Source organism: Montipora foliosa, chromosome 9 (genome assembly GCF_036669935.1).
Source record: "Montipora foliosa isolate CH-2021 chromosome 9, ASM3666993v2, whole genome shotgun sequence".
Lineage (NCBI taxonomy): Eukaryota > Metazoa > Cnidaria > Anthozoa > Scleractinia > Acroporidae > Montipora > Montipora foliosa.
The window spans coordinates 49,218,024-49,235,523 of NC_090877.1; the positions used below are offsets into that span (position 1 = coordinate 49,218,024).

The 17,500-nt window shown below is 40.0% G+C and overlaps 1 protein-coding gene across 1 annotated transcript in view; it reads right to left on the minus strand.

The window, feature by feature from the left end:
* Positions 1 to 4,206: 4,206 nt before the first annotated feature.
* The window catches only part of LOC137970798 (hexosaminidase D-like), a 21,586-nt gene continuing 8,292 nt past the window's right edge, over positions 4,207 to 17,500 (minus strand). Inside the window, exons 10-17 of the mRNA XM_068817367.1 lie at positions 16,023 to 16,091; positions 14,394 to 14,453; positions 13,635 to 13,767; positions 13,130 to 13,212; positions 12,454 to 12,541; positions 7,839 to 7,937; positions 4,962 to 5,048; positions 4,207 to 4,418 (exon numbers count right to left, since the gene is read on the minus strand). Of these exons, the coding sequence (XP_068673468.1) occupies positions 4,244 to 4,418; positions 4,962 to 5,048; positions 7,839 to 7,937; positions 12,454 to 12,541; positions 13,130 to 13,212; positions 13,635 to 13,767; positions 14,394 to 14,453; positions 16,023 to 16,091 (794 nt within the window). The 3' untranslated portion in view covers positions 4,207 to 4,243. The remainder of the gene's footprint in view (positions 4,419 to 4,961; positions 5,049 to 7,838; positions 7,938 to 12,453; positions 12,542 to 13,129; positions 13,213 to 13,634; positions 13,768 to 14,393; positions 14,454 to 16,022; positions 16,092 to 17,500) is intronic.

Below are 17,500 nucleotides of genomic sequence, written 5' to 3' on the forward strand. Positions count from 1 at the left end.
ACTGATTTTTTACACATCAGAAAATACTAAATATGTGCCCAATGAATGTGATATTTTGCAAAAATAACGTACTTATATGTAAAGCATACTGGAATATGTACGATGTGTATCGTATTATGGACAAACGTTATTGAAACTCCATTTCTCCATTGAAACCATGTATTCATAAAGATACGTTATTTCAATTTAAGCCCTCTTTATGGAGTAATGTTGTAATTTACCTAAAATAAAGCTGAAATGGCCATGAAACGTCCAATTACTATATCCTTTAAAGCCCTTTACAGGCCAGTTTCTATATTTTATCTGTAACTGCTTGAAAGGCGTTATTTTAGGCTTCGAAAATGGAGTAATGTTGGGAGTCATGTGAACTGTAAGTTATCGGCGCGGGTGATCAAAATAAGATAAGCCAATACAATAGAAACGTGACTCTAAGTCGAGGACGTATCTCCGTTGATGTTATCTAAAATTAGTTTAGAAAAACAGGGACCACATGGCGTCAACTGGAATTGTTCTGATGGAGGAATTTGTCTCCAGAAATGGAAAAATCGCCACCTTGCATTCATCATTTCGGTGTTCGCATGGCAAACACTTCCTCCCTTCATAAAAACGGACATGAAAATGGACATACCGCGCTTTCTTTTCTTGGAAACTCTAGCACTGCGAGCTGCTTTTCTTTTATTACCGGAAATATAGCATTCTCAGTTCTCGGTGGAGGTGTGTTTTGAAGGTCTGGGTGGCCCTCTGAGTGTACACAATCTCCATCTTCCTTTGTTGTGTATTTGTACGCTGAATAGTACGTGTTGTGATTGGAACTAAAATTGACCTTGATGCCGTAGCCGTCGTCCAAGAACTTGCGTTCCTTCAGCCAACGAGCGCGTTTTTCAAGCTTCAATGACATGTGATAATGCGAATGGCTCTCCCAGGCACCTGCATCAGCGTGTAATTTACGCGCTACAACCCACTGTATAACTTTTACACCAGCCATTTCCATCCAAGCCAACGAAACCATTTCGGCAATTACCTCCCTAGTGGGCACTTTCTCCAAATCGGCTCTACTGTATGTCAAAAGATACACAAGGCGCTGCTCTCGACTTCGCAAAGGGAAATTGACCTCCGCCATTCTAAGTGTTTAGTCCGTAACTCGACCAACTTTAACAATATATACCTTGCTTTAATTATCTACCATCTAGACTCCTCCCCTTTTCGTTAATTCGTGAACGAATTTTCATCATTTCATTTGCTCCACAATTTAATATCATTGAAATAAAACAAGACATCCTAATGCATATATGACACTTAAAATTTCTCCTATTTATAACCAAGTAAACGCCTACAATTTGTCATAACATGGCAAAAAACATATGAATATTGCAAAAAGCAATAATTGTGTTGTTTTTTTCACCGAAACTGTGAACGCTAGCAAAAAAAGTAGTCTTTCCAATGAAGGCCACACCTAGAATTTTCAGACAATTCTAGACAAAAGTAGTTGGGAAGGTTATATAAATGAACCCCACTAGAGCTGTATTTCGTAAAAAAACACTTTCTCCTTCTGTTATAAAGCCCCTCTCCCCCCTATTCAATGTTGGAAGGTAACACTACAATTTCCTGCGAAAAGCATTTAGTTTTGCACAACATTGAATCAGGGGGTGGGGAGAGAAGCAAAGAAGACGTCAAAAGTGGTAACCTTCCCAACAGTTTTGTCTATGATTGTAGAAATGGCACCTGGAACGCGGTAATCGGCGGGTACAGTCGAGATTCAACAAATCTTAATGTCATTCTCATCGTTGTTGTTATGTTCACTCGTAAATGTTCTCTCGTAAAGTGATCTCTCGTAAAGTTCGCGGAACGACTCGTTCTGCTCAACATCTTTTAGTGTGGGTCAACCGGTGTGGTTTGAGCGCATTAGCTTACTTTTGAGGACGCCATTTTCGTTCGTTTAAAATTCGCGCATGCACTACAAAATGATAGAGGCTTTCCAGGCTATCGAATTATGCATCAACGCAACTCTACATTGGATGACCAGTGACAAGTTGTTGCTCAACGCCGATTAAAACTGAGATCATAGTCATTGAAACACGGCATCAGTTAAATAAGATCCAAGATAAACAGCTTGATGTCGGTGATGTGTCAATTGAATCGTGTACATTTTGTGCGCTATTTGGGAGTCTGGCTTGATTATCAATTCAACATGAAGCACCACTTTGCAAAGATTTGAAGTGCTGAATAGTTTTGCCTCCACAATCTCAGGCGTATACGCAAGTACCTATCCCAGTCTGCTGCTGTATCACTTGTGCATGCTTTTGTCAGCTGTCGCCTGGATTACTACAATAGTCTATTATTTGGATTACCAGAATCTAGACTTAAACAGCTTCAAAGAGTCCAAAATGCTTCAGACCGTTTTGTCGTTGGCGCACCGAGTTACTCTCACATATCACATATCTTGTTTGACTTGCACTGGCTTCCTATTGTCTACCGAATTGAATTAAAGATTTTATTAACTACGTTCAAGGCCTTGCACGGACTTCTTCAGCTTACATTCAAGATCTTGTCATACAAAAACAACAAAGACTCTACAATCAAATTTATATTTTTCACAATCTAATAACTTTGTAAAGCGCTTGAGCACATATTCAGATGGAGCATGCGCTATATATGTTTTATTTGTTATTATTATAATTATTATTATTATTATTATTATTATTAATATTATTATTATTATTATTATTTATTATTAAAATATCAGCCATTGCACAACCATACCACACATGTGCTTTGGTTAACTTCACGCATGGGCCTTACAAGTTTGAGTACGATTTGTGACTGAAAAAAATAAAAATCGAAGCCGAAATTTATCCTGGGGTGTTTCCCCTGTAAAGCCCGAGTATTTAAAAAGCTGCATGCATAGTTTGAAGGGGAAATTAACACGCAGAGAATTCCTAGCCAGGACTCACAAGAGGCAAGCATCTTTCTAGAGCTTGTGAAACTAAAGCAATCTTTGCAGTCGCGATAGTGAAAGAGTGAAATAAGCTCTCTTCTGATCTATTAATATTAGATCTAGTCAGAATGTGAAGCTTTTTAAGAACTGAATATGTAAATTAATCATCTTAAGAAATCATGCTAAGGACTTGACCATTTCTACATTTCTTAAGTCATCTCTATTTTACTTTTCAGTCATTTAATAATTTTATTTAGTAGATTTTATGAATAGTATAATGAGGGCCACTAGTTTATCAGCTCTTTCTCAAAGTGTTTTACCCTCGTTAAATGAAGGTATCTCTTCTTCTTCTTCTTCAATCTAGGAAAAGAAAGAAATGAACAAATAACAGGAGATGAATACCTGGAGCAGATGCTGACCAACTGAAGACCTTTACTGATGTGGCTAAGAAGAACGGAGCTGAAGGCTGCAACTAAAGAATTGATCAAGTGAAGCTATGATCTTCGCAGTTATGAACGCAATTTTTACAATTGCGTCGAGAAGCCTGAAAAATTCTCGACTTCAACTGGGTTTGAGCCCGTGACCTCGCGATTCCGGTGTGACGCTCTAACCAACTGAGCTATGAAGCCACTGACGTTGGGAGCTGGTCATTTGTGGGTTCTAATGGTCCAGTGAGGAATGAATCAATGATGAAATGGTATATGAAGTGAATCATATATGAACTGCGGGTATGAAATCAAGTGAAGCTATGATCTTCGCAGTTATGAACGCATTTTTTACAATTGCGTAGAGAAGCCTGATCAGTGATCAGTGATCAGTGCTGCACAAGCGATCAGTGCTGCACAAGACAAGAGCCGGCGGCAGGCCACCAGAATTTGTAATCATCGTATTATCGATGGCGTCTTGAACTCCCCTGCAATGCAGCCAGGGTGCATGGAAAAAAGCACTAACGACCGACGAGGTCGTAGGGTGTTCAGAAGTGGAAAAGTCTATACGTGAACAAAAACGACAATTCAAGGAATCATCCTACAATACGGATCGATCACCACGAGCTATAATATGGAGACAACTGATAGGAGGTATGAGCAACAGTCCCTGAGATGGTTGTCGTAACTGTTCTCTCGGAAATGGCAATCCACTGTGAGTTTACAGCGAGATAAAAGAACAGTCATGGCAAACTCTTCAGTAACCTTATAATCCCCTGTTAAGAGAGCAAAGTGGCGGGGAGTGAAATGTCGTACAAGAATAAAAATAAACACTTTATAGCGAAGAAAAAATATTTTAATAGGATCCTAAGACAAACGTATGCTATCTTGGATCGAATATGCTCTCAATATTTTCTATCCGTCTTCTTTGAATTTGGGCGTCTGTTATTCTGTCATCTATCTTGTCACTTAGCCATTCTTGAACTGTGTTATTGCTGTATATTTCTGACAACAATTTTTCCGCTTCCTGTCTTAAATCTTGGTAGGAGGCCATGGCTCTAAACAAAAATAATTTAGGAAAATTAGATTCAGAAAGATGGTCATGTGATTAACCGAACTATGCAAGCCGGAAGTTTATCTGTGCTCATGACAAGTTACATTGTAAATACACCCTATTCCAAAATGGCCGCCATTTTAGTATTCGTTTGTTTGCCTTCAAATTATTCTTTTTGGCCTCGTTCTCAAACTTGAAATTAAAAAAAATTCAAAAGAATATTTCACCTTAAACGAAGCAACAAGGGCTAATTTGCAAGCAAACAAAAGTATGCTACAATGGTAGCCGAATAAGGTCTTTTGCACTAAAAAATTCCATTTGTAGCCCCCATTGGGATAGAAGGTCCATTCCTTGATTCCCTCGTTTCTATTACACAGAAAGATGTTGCTAGTAAAATGATTATTTAAAGTTCCTGACGTCGGTTTTTTGTTTTGTTTTCCAAAAGCATAACTCAGAGGAGTGGCCCTAAGGTATCCCATCACTTAAACAGCTACCTAGACAGCAGTTGAACATGTTCACAACGAGTAAAAAAAGACGAAGAACTTACTGGATGCTTTTCATGTGAGCAAAACGCAGTCGGAAATAGCTAAGGTGTTTTTCCTGTAGCTGTCGCCTTAGCATCCAGCCCTTCTCACTAGAGAAAGTAAAACAGATAAAAGCAAATCAGTAATAAGTTTTGTGGTCCAGAGCTTCAAACACAAATAGCATTCACACGCGTAAAAAATAGAAAGCACTAATTATGTGTAAAACAATTCACGATCTTGCCCCGGAATACCTTCAACGCCTTTTCCGTCAACGAGATGCTGAATATAACTTGAGAAACTTAGAAGGTAAACTTACTCTACCCAAGCCAAATACTTATTATTTGAAACGAAGTTTTTGTTATAGCGGGGCCTGTTTGTGGAACAATTTTGACTCTATTGGGCAGTTCAAACGCACAATCAAGCAAATATCTGACCTATTGGATTCCCACACGGCAATCATGTAAGACAGTTGTAAAGCGTTTTTTTTTTACTTTTTTAGCTTAACTGATGATTTTCCGTGTTTAAATAAAGTTTACTTACTTACTTCAACTCTGTATTTCCCACCATGCCATTACATCATATATATTATACTTTTACAGTCCTATAATTTTATTCATTACCATTTTTAGTCAAAGCGCCTTAAATTTAGTAAAATTGACCAGTTTGAAAGGGATTTGTTGAAAATTAACCAAGATATAGCTCCTTCGCCTGCTTAAAGAAACCGTTAAAAGGGTCTATTTGTTTTAGTTTCCCTTCAGAATACCCTGCCTGCGAATACAGTCGCCTCTCCTCACTCCCCGACACTTGGGACGCGTGAAATCACCCAGTGACGGGGTGCGAGGAGAGGAGGCTGTATTCGCAGGCTAACTGCATACTAAAAAGGGAAAGAATTTATTTATTTCTTTTTTTTTTTCCCGTTTTAAAGATTCTCGCTTTCAAAGATTCCCCGTTTTAAAGATTCCCCATTTTGAAGATTCCCGCTTTTAAAGATTCCCCGTTCCCCGTTCCTCATTCCCCATTCCCCATTCCCATTCATCCATTTGTCATTTTAAAGATAGCCATAACAAAATTGAACGAAGCAGAAATCCCCCAGAATGTTTGTCGCTGATCGTAACTTTTTATATTCGCAGTTCAAAATTAATGTTGTTTTCATGTCGTAAATTTTATTGCTGATGGCAAATTATTTTATTCTCGATCGACCGTCCTGAAAACTTCCTTTTGCTCTTCCTAAAAACTGTGTATCAATACTTCTTTACTTTTGCATCAATATTTGTTTTGCATAAAGCAAGCTAACAAAATCTGTACCCTGCTTAGTTCGCATTTGTTAGCGTTAAAATATAATTTTCGGTCCAATGCTTCTGTCATACGAAGTGGTATATTTTTTAGGTCACCCATCCAGATACTAACCCCGCCGGATAAGGTTAACTTAAGTGAATTTTTGTATTACAAAGCTGTCAGATGCTCAGAGTGCGCGCTTAAACTTGTGATGAAAAGAAGTTGTGCGGGAACTTGAAAATGATCAACATGTCAGCCCAGACGCCAATGTTTCTCGATTCCCTTTTATTTTCTTCAATCTTTCTGGGTTCAGTACTTTGCTAGTAACCACATGTCTTCTCAGGGGGCTATTTACCTAAGACTTCTGCCATTGCACTACAATGATATACAATACCAAAACAGTATCGTGCACTGTTAGAGCTACGTAAAGACAAATTGAATCTCCTGGAAGACAAAACGCAGCTCAGTGGACAATATGATGATAAAGCGCTGTGTTACTTCACTACCACAGGTAAGCAATGCGTGTCATGGGCTCCTGTGCATGTCTATTTTTTCTAAAAAAATTTGGTTTATCAACGGAGTTGATAATGTAAATTGACCACCGTACAGAGATTCTAAAAGCTGACGTTTCGAGCGTTAGCCCTTCGTCAGAGCGAATCGAGGGATTATGGGTTACGTGTAGTTTTTATAGTAGAGTAGGAGCTACGCTATTGGTGGTAACATGGCAACGTGAAAAGTAGGAATATATTAGTTAAATGAAAAGCGTTCGTTAATACCGTGAGGATTAAGGGTGCCGATTTGAAAGATGAATTTTTGTTCCAGATTCTTGCGGCTTTCCGTCGTACCTAGATGTAGGGAAAGGCCGCAGATAGCCATGTGTTTTTTGGAGTGGTTAGGCAGATTAAAATGGCGAGCGACTGGCTTAGATGCATCCTTGTCATTCTTCTCAACATCGCGAAGGTGTTCGCGGAATCGGTCACCTAGTCGTCTACCTGTCTCACCAATGTATAATTTATTGCATAACGTACAGGTTATGCAATAAATGACATTTGCGGAGGTACATGTGAAACGATCGGTGATCTTATCAGATCGCTTAGGTCCCGATATCTTGCTAGTGTTAACAATGAAAAGACAAGTTCTGCATCGTGAGCGCGCGCATTTGAAAGTGCCAGGTTGCTCGTTGGTTTTGAGCGCGCTTCTAACTAAAAAGTTGCCTACGTTTTTGTCGCGTTTGAATGAAATAAGTGGAGGTTGCGAAAAGATTCTACCAGTCTCGGGATCATTTTGGAGTAATTTAAAATTACTAAGAATGATGCTTTTGACTGCGTGATGACAGGAATTTCTTCTTTGTGACAAATGATTAATTAATAGGCCGGTAGCCAGGTTTTTAACCTCAGAAAAGGATCTGTTTCGTCGTATGAACGTACGAGCTAAAGGGCCTCTGCTGGTATGACTTCTGGGTGACCCCTTAAATGGTCTTAATGACCCCCGACTTGAAAAAACTTGGCTGGAACGCTGCACTTACCACAGGCAACCCAGTGTACGCTCGCCAAGCGTCTAGTTTGTAAAATTGTATGTAAGGTACATCATCGAAAAAGGGAACCCACGAGCTGTATACTACTTACGTGCTATGAACCAGCCTGAGTGAATGATGAATGTCTTTCAGCTTAAAAGTAAGCTCGTAGATTTTATGTCCTGGAAAATCACCGTATTTCTTCTTGTCGCTGTAGGGTGTAAAACAATGCTGTTGCTATTTAAGGGATCCTGGTTGAATGATACAACTTGCAAAACGAAAAGAGAAAAGTACGAAAGCTGAGAAGGGCCTTCCGACTTGTAATTTCCAACTTTCAACTTCCAACTTCCGACTTCCAACTTTCAACTTCCAACTTTAGAGTCTAGACACCAGGCTTCCTCATTTTCCATGGGTGAGGAAGTAAGTAAATTACGGGGTTTTTTGGAACACGTTGTAACGAAACACGCTTGCAATGGCGCATTTTGGGGAGCATTTTTTAATAGAGGTTTTGTATGCGAAAACTCTTTATTTGCCGTATTTTTTGGCTTCGTAAGCACGATACATTTGGAACTGCTAACGAACGCCGGTCTGAAGCTTCTAAATGTTCCATACTTTCACGATAATGTGTCTATGGACACGCTTTCAGGAAAGCTGTCCATGTGCAGACAGAGGTGACTGAGCCAGTGGACAGTTATTCGACTTGGGTTCGATTTATAGGAAGATTTGGTAGCCAAAGACACGCACATCACCAAACTATGTGATATGGGTTTGAGCAAGCTAAAATCAGCACAACGATCACTGGAACCCCCTCTTACATGGCTCCCGATTGTCTGCTGGAAAGGAAGAAGGCCCGTTCCCAGTCGACCTCACGTGAGTCAAACGTGACGTCACTGGTCGAGCGGATCAGGAAGATTCTCCGAGGGAAGACCTTAGACAGCAATGACCAGAACCAGGTTGCTGACCAGCGTTTTTCGTTAAAACAATGGTTTGCTGGGGGTGCTCAGTCTCGCGGGGTCAGAAAACCTGGTTGTGGTCATTGTTATTTAAGGCTTTTCTTCTCGGAGAGCGCGTGGCCAAAATAGGCAAGTTCAAAATGGCGGTTGATTGCGACCAACTTCTACACCCGCGATTAGCAGCGGGGGGTGGATGGGAAACGTTTTTTGCTTGAATGTCAGAAAATTCGAGGCGCTGAACCTGCTTTTTCTGTTCGCGAAGAAAGAATCTAAACGTTTACCGTGCACCTCTTATGAAAATGAAGAATACATACCTCTGGTTGTCAATGGGGATGAAAGTTGTTTGTATCGATCGATTTCGGTGTTGGTTTACGGAGACGAGTCCAAACACTTGGGATTTCGCGTACGTTAATTGTATTAAAGAACATGCATAAACAATTCCTCACAGTACCTCCTTATCGTCTTCATCGTATTACGGCGGAAGAGAAAATTTGTGGTATCACCTTTAACAGCAAGAGTGATATGGATGCCAATCTTGTCGCAGAATTCTTAAGGCGGAGTTAATGAAACGTTGCAGCTTTTCTGAATACGCCAATTTTTATACAATATAAGCTTAATAAACTTTGGAACTGATTAACAAGAAATAAACAGAGTTGCGACAATAATATGTGTAGTTAACTTGTTTCCTTTGCAGCAAAAATACGATCAGCAAAAAAAAAAGTCTTTGTATTATTTCTTATCCAATAGGATAAAGATTTTTTTTCCTATGACAATTCTTCCACGCATATTTGAAGAAAAGCCTCCTTTGGCTGTCATTTGGAGTAGATCAGGACCTATAGCACATTTGCAGAACTTTTATTCCCAGGCATGTTAACTGAATTAATTAGCTTAGGCATGACACCCAACAACAAAAAAAGTCTTAAGGTGGCTGGAACCAGTTTCACTACTTTTGAGGACCTTTTTATTAGAAGGGTTGTCACTACAAAACTGTATCACGTAAAAGAAATCTTATGGTACCATACCAAACACTAATTATTACTTAACAAAATGCGCTCAATATTTTGACGTAAAAGGTTGCCATGGCAACATGAAAGCTCACCAAAAACACCCTATATTTCGTCTTTACTTGCTTATATCGTTAAAACGAACTCGGTGACCCCCATTTTTTATTGTAAAATAGTAATTAGCAATTTGAGATAGGACTATCTGCAAAGTTAAAAAAAATTCTTGGGAGCCAGTTCAGGGCTACCTTAAATTTTCGATCTTAGCCCATTGATGCATGTACCGATACTAATCACGCGCGTTATTTCATCGGCTCAGGGTACATTTTACGGTAACTAAACGAGAGGGTTTTGTTAAGTAATACACCGATCAACTCGAAACTTCAACAACCGGCAAACCCCGGTCATTTGAACTTTTGAAGATTGGATCCTTCAGATTCCCACGCCCTCGGGCCAAAATAGTGTTCAAATACCCATGAAGTACCCTGCTAGCAGAGCCTTTCTTTTGCTTGCTAGATTTTGGCGTTCGTGAGAAAGACTCTGCATGAATCGAGTAAGATCTTTATTGAATATGCACTGCATGTTGCCAGGATACAGTCTCGAACCCAAGCCTAATATGCCAGATCTCGCCGCCATCTTGGTTTTTCATGGTACAGCGGGCTCAATTATAACCATCGGTCTTGTCACTAAACGGACTCTCGCACTGGAAAAACCGGTTTGACGACAGAAAACAAGATTGATTAATCCAGAAGTTCGGGCTGCGGCGGCTTCAAAGAGTTGACGCGATTCGGGCAGAGCCTCCTTTTCTCCTCCTTAGTAAAGAAAAAGACAAAAGGAGGCTCTGCTCGCAGGGTGCCCATGAAGGAGCCACAAGAAATATTTAGTTCTTCTAAAATAGCAAAGACTATCTGTCCAAGAGGGGACTCGTTTGTGCGCCTCACCCTCTTACGTCTCAAACGTTAAAGAAATATTTTCAAGGTACGCACAGAAAGACCTTTGCCCTGTTGTACAGCCAGAAAACCAACGATTTCAGCGTTAGTAAACCCTAGCAAAAAGTAGCTTCTAATTGCGATCTCTCCCTCCACATCCTTATGTCTGCGTAGTGCGGGTGTGTAATCGGGTAAAACGCCCTTTGATGGACATAACACGTGTAAAACAATAATAAGATGAAATAGCCTATAATTTTGCAGCAAACGTTAGTCACGCAGGTTGAGCATGTTAATGGTCATTGTTAAGATGGATGACATTAGCAGTCAAGACTCTACTTACCGAAACATAACAGTACGTAAGCGAAGATAACACGATGCATCTCACTACGTAATCCAATTAGTCTCACCGAAGTATGATGTGTGTAAATGTTAAAAAACTCGAAAATAAGTCCAAGTAGGAACTCGGAAGTTAAGGACGTTCGCGCCCATTGCTACTGCGCATTTTTTCACGCATGTCACGCATACGTCATGCATCGCAGACCACGAAGGTAAACACGATGCTAAAGGTGCAAACATTTTCCCCAAGAATGGAACGTGAAAGCATGTGGCATTATGGGATAGCTGTGGACCCAGGTCTTCTCGGAAATGTCACGCAATGGCGTGACAGTGCGAAAAAACAATCGCTTTGAGAACTTCGCAGCGATTTTACTCTCTTGAATGCTCGGTGACACCCATTTTTCTTTCCGTAGATCACTTCCTTTTCTGATTTTGTCTATTTTAACAAAAAACAAAAAAAAATCTGTACGTGAGAAGTTACAAATATTTCGCCTTTTATGCTCTCGTGCGACCGAAGTTTTCTTTCTTAGACTAATATGTATCGTTTTTCAAGGTCTATATTACCTCAGAAAAAGACATCAGCTGCAAAAGTTTGTTTAGTTGTATTAGTTATGTTGAATTGAGTACGTTTACCTGATCTAATTAAATTTCACTAATGTAGCTTTTTTATTGCTGACAGTTGTAACCAAAGATCGTCTTAAAATAACGCAAGCTTCTAAAAGTGCACCTCATGATATCGAAAACGAGCACGGTGACCCCCCATTTTTTTTTTTGCCTTTTTGGCAAAAGTAGATCATTACCTTTCTGCGTGGCAAGTTTTAAAAAACTCTGTACGTGGGAACGTTTTGGGCGCGAACGTCCTTAAGTTGGAAGCCGGAAGTGGGAACTCGGAGGTTGGAAGTCGGAAAGCCCTTCTCGGCTTTCTTAAAAAAGAGCTTGCAAAGCACGACGATGATTCCAAAACATCCGCTGAATTATTGCGGGCTATGATTCGTTTTCACGTGACGGCATGGTCGCGAGAAACCTGCGACGCCATTTTGATTTTAAAATTAAACTAAACCCTATTTTTTCATACAATATCCGTTGGTTATGTGAGAAAAGACCAATAAACTTGAAACAATAAACTTGAACATGTTGGTCATCCACTCCGGGTATCACTGATTGGCTGAGCCAATACCCAACAAGTAGTGGGAATCATTATGAAATTTACGAAAAGACTGAGGTCTACAGATGATTTAACTATGGTTTTTCCGCTTTTGCAGCATTTTGGTCACAGCAAAAATGGAAATCATTGTCAAATTGCGAAAACATTCGATCAGGTTCAGATTAGAGTAGAATCCAGACTTTTCCGCACGCCCTCCAGTATTCAACTGAATACAAAAGGAAAGAAGTAAGAGTGTCGGCTCATCGGGATTGCGAACGGCAAATGCGCATTAAAATTGGAAGTGGAATTTCCCTTAAAGAAAGCGTCTCAAAACGAACAGAAAGATCTATAGATATAAACATACTCATAATATTCGGTTCCCTCCACATCAATCCTGCCAGTGAAACCAAGCTGTGTGGCGATTTCACCTCCTAATACCTCATTCATTTGGTCTGCAAAAGGGCGACAAGTTTTCAGAAAACTTCAAAGCAAAATCAGATAACGATAGTCAATCGAATTAACCAAGACTCACTGTTAATACCTCATAAAGGAAAAAATAACTATAATTCAATGACAAATCATTGAGGTCCCCTATGACCTCACGTAATAACTGGTTTTGCTTATATATGGATCCATTACGATTAAAAGAAGAATAACAACAAAAAAGCATGAATGGTATCATTAAGGCTGTGCAGAAGCATCAATTGTCGCAATCCCCTCGACCCGTTTAGGTAAAGCGGCTGACAATTCACAATGGCTTTCGTCGGAACATAGTAACTAGTTTGTACGAGTCTTCGCGGCCTCGTTGACAAGTTGAAGGAAGTTAGTCGGAGGCTACATGCGCCAAAATACCAGTGGTTGCGTGCAAACTAACCTTTTTCAGTTGTTTTGACAGGTTTTGATGAAAGTTAATACACCAAATCAACCAAAAACATGCAACGACACCCAAAACAATCTAAAATGCTTGATCTCAATACAGTTCTACCTTGTAGGGATGGTCAATTCTTTATGGATAAAAAATTTTACCAGTGTTGACTTACGTTCATTCACAGCCTTCAAACAGAAAACTAGTGATGGAATTCCAGCCGGTAACAATTCACACAATGTCCCATAATGGTCATACCTATTATAAGCAATAAATCGTATGATAAAATATTACCAGCCGGTCACTTGTTATCATGATGATGTCACCTGCTTGTAAGGTTACCTTTCGGACCTTTTGATCCTGAAAGCTATTATCCTCTTGACCGTTCGAAAGTTTTTAACCATAAATGTACGTTCATCTTTGCTTTTACTAACCGTGACTTAGCTGGCTGTGGTGAAAATTAAACTGCAACTGCCTTAAATAGTTCACAGGTCTTTAGGTCTTTTGCGTTGAGGACGAGAGCCCATGCCCGCCTCCATGGCCAGCTGTTGAGAATGAACAATGGATCCTCCAACGAATGTTCCGGAATTGATGCAGAGTCCAATTTAAATAACCATAAGGATCAATTTTCAAAAAGAGAGCTTTCAGACTCCATCAAGGCCATATTCAGAAGCTCTTACCTGCTCCAGCCCGTCAATGCAATTCCCAGCACTTCGTTCGTCTTTGACATCTTATTCATTATCTCCACCCACTGCAAGTTATTCGAGATGTGCTTGGATATTTTCACAAAATCACTGTTTGGACCTGTGGAACCTAAGAAATGAGATGGTAGTGTTTCCATGACGCTTGTGGATCCATTCAAACCAGTCAGTGACACAAAGAAGACTCAGACGCAGACAAAAAAGTCTAAATGGAATTGAAGAAGACCCAGATGGAAAACGAACTTTAGATTAAATAAGAAGTAAGTTTTCCAAATCAGTATACTTTCTTTTCTTTGTTTTTTTGTATTTAAGTTAAAAATTCTTAATAAAACTAACTGATCAAAAGTAAAGAGAATATTGCCGGATTCCTTAGTCGCCCATGAACTCATCAATGCGATTACTCTAACTTTTCCCTTAATTCTGAATCTTGGAAGAGGCGCCGTAATATGGTGGATGATTCCCCAAATTTTCCATTTCAAGATTGACTCTCCCATGAAACGTTATTTGAGTACCCACCAAGACAAAGTTTTACGGGGTACGTAACCCTGCGATGGGCCAGCGCTATCCTAACTTCGACGGATTACCTTTGTGTATGCCACATTCTGATTCACTTTTGCTCCATGTTTTTGACACGAGAAGAAATTTCTACCATGTTAGCCCTAGTGACTTTCAACTATCTTTTTTATCCGTGATAGCTGAGTCTATATTATCATGTGAATGTCTACTAGAGAACCTTACCTTTAAATGCGCTTGCAGTCCATATTCTAGGAAACGCCGCCATGTAACGATGATACATATCTGAAAGTAAGTCCCGGTTGGCAAAACATTGCTGGATTGCCCTAGCTTACACGTGGCGAGAAATTAGTAAAAACTAAATGCAATGATCAGTTTCTAATTTTAGTAAAAAATATATCTTGGCGCTTAGCTTCAAATTAGCTTGCCCACTGGTGTACGCCTGAGGCCACTAGTAAGCGTCACCGCCTCTAAAGACCTCTAAACGCTGTTTTTTGTTTGTTTGTTGTTGTTTGATAATAAACTCAGTGTAATATTTGGGCAACCAAAGCAGTGAAAGAAGACAAAAACAATCTCCTTTGATTTAGGGCACACTCCCCACACACCCGCCTTGTCACTAAATAGAATTGAAATTTAAGTGCTAATTTAAACATTTACGGTCATTTCTAGACAGGTCTTAAAGGTATACATAAACGAATGAAATGAATCATATATTGAATTGCGGATATGAAATCAAGTGAAGCTATGATCCTCGCAGTTATGAATTCAATTACAGCAATTGCGGAGACTTTAAGCCTGAAAACTTCAGGACTTCAACGGGTTTTGAATCCATGCCCAGCGATAGCGGTGCGGGAACATTAGAACCAACAAATGACCAGCTCCCATCGTCAGTGGCTTCATAGCTTAGTTGGTTAGAGCGTCGCACCGGTATCTCGAGGTCACGAGTTCAAACCCCGTTGAAGTCCTGAATTTTTCATAACTGCGAAGATCATACCTTCACTTTAGGTGTAACTAATCACCGTATGCAAAGGAATCAAAGTGGTTCTCGGATTCCAGATCCCAGCCCGTGGTTTCGGGATTCGGAATAGTGGATCCCGGATCTTGAGTTGTGGTTTCCGGATTCCAAACTCATTTTTTCCATCGAAATGGATCCTGGATTCCGTCGAAATCTGTGGATTCAGGATTCCATACAATGGATTCCGGATTCCACACTCTAGATTCCGTATTCCAAAGCATTTCATTTGCTGGATTCCGGATTCCTTCACACCGGGCGAAATTCCTCTTGTAATGAAAGAGTATATCTCTTTCGTGCGACAAATTGCTTTTGGCTCCTTGTTTGTACATAGTTTCCAATAACCATGCTCATATGTACATTGAATGATGACCCTGCCACTCGCCTTTTGCAACACTGAGTCTTAGGGACTGAATTTGCGTAGGCATGACTTGATGAGATCGGGACGAAAGCATACATAAGGCGCCTTTGGAAGCCACAATACGGTGCATGCAAAACAAGACCCAGTTGTAATGACATTGGAATCGATTTGACGAGTAGGAGGACCAGAAGACCCAGAGAAAATCCCTCAACTCAGTTAAGATCCACTGAAACGTAGAGATGCGTGGATGATATAACCACAACACCAGCCTGACTCGGAGTACAGCACGTGGTTTTCCCAGACAGTGACCCGTCCAGATACTAAATACGTAATTTCGATGAACAGAGGGGCACCAGCGTTTTCCTTTCGGCAATCCGTACGCCATGATTTATTATCTACCGATAACTTAACAACTATAGAGACGGTGTATGGTACTTTGATTTTGCATCGAAGATTATTTTTATAATTGAGTAACAGTTACCTCTTGAGAAATGTCTCTTTAGGTCGATGCGGTAATACCAAATCATGGGCTCCGCCAACTTACCAACAACTGAAAGAAACAGCAACAACTGTAATATTGGTTTGACCCCCTAAGTGCACTTGCAAATTTGACGGTTAAACTGATTAATAATATACATGACAAAATTACTCGATTCTGGTTGGCTGAAAGCAGTGCAGTTCAAGTGTAACACAGTGCAAAGAGTGTAATACACCAGTGCAAAAAGTGTAATACCAATGCAAATTACACATCGAAATTACACATCTAAACCATGACTGGCTAATAAACAATAAACAATAGAGTTTGGTCAGAACCAATCAAATCTTTTGTTTTCAAATCAAGCGCACGCCCTGGATGGCGCAATTTTTCTGTGATTGACCTCTTTTGCCAGGAAAGGGACACTGGTGACATTTGAGAAAAGAGAGATTCGTCGAAGTTAGTTGTTTTTTATGATTTTTTTTTAGCTTAAATGCTATTAATTATAACTTGACTAACCATGGCTATTACTATTGTATTTATTACTTTGTTTGAATTCGAAGAACAAAATATAGTTTTCGGCTCCATTTTTGGACTTTGGACTTTTGGGGGGGGGGGAAGGGAGCACGATTTTGCTACGCATGCGTAAGATTTTTTTGCCTCGTAGACGCAGCCCAATTAGGATTTGAACTCGGTATCTCCTCATTCAGAGGCAATCGCAATGACCATTAAACCACAGAAGACTCCGAAACAGAATAACGGGGAAACAGCCGGGTATCGTATGACTCGGTAACACGCCCTTCGGGCTAATCACATAATTTTATAATTCACCTGGTATTAAGAAAAAGTATTAAATGTTTTAAATACCATTATAGAACTTATCAAGCCTCGGTGTACTGGTTTTGATTGGAATCAATGCCGATTAAAGTAAAAAGTTTTAACTGTGAACAACTACGGTGTGGGTGACCGGAAGGGAAGTTTGGTGTTTTCGTTCCACTCGATATCCGGTAATCCTACCACCCGAAAAACATTGTGCGTAACATTCTCATTTGTTTTCAACAAACATTAATTGAATTTCAAATGCCTCCTTACTCATTGGCGTATTTTCTACATTTTCCTCTGATCAAAAACACTTTTCCATGATCTTCCCCACGTTTTCACCCGTGAAGATAAATTCATTGGCTAACTAACCCTCGAACTTTACCCACCCTGCGAGCAGAGCCTCCTTTTGTCTTTTTCTTTACTGAGGAGGAGAAAAGTAGGCTCTGCCCGAATAGCGTCAACTCTTTGAAGTTGCCGCATCCCGAACTTCTGGACTAGTCAATCTTGTTTTCTCTCGTCAAACCGGTTTTTCCAGTGCGAGCGTCCGTTTAGTGACAAAACCGATGGTTTTTATTGAGCCCGCTGGCATGAAAAAGTAAGATGGCCGCGAGATCTGTGGCATATTAGGCTTGGGCTCGAGACTGTATCCTGGCAACATGCAG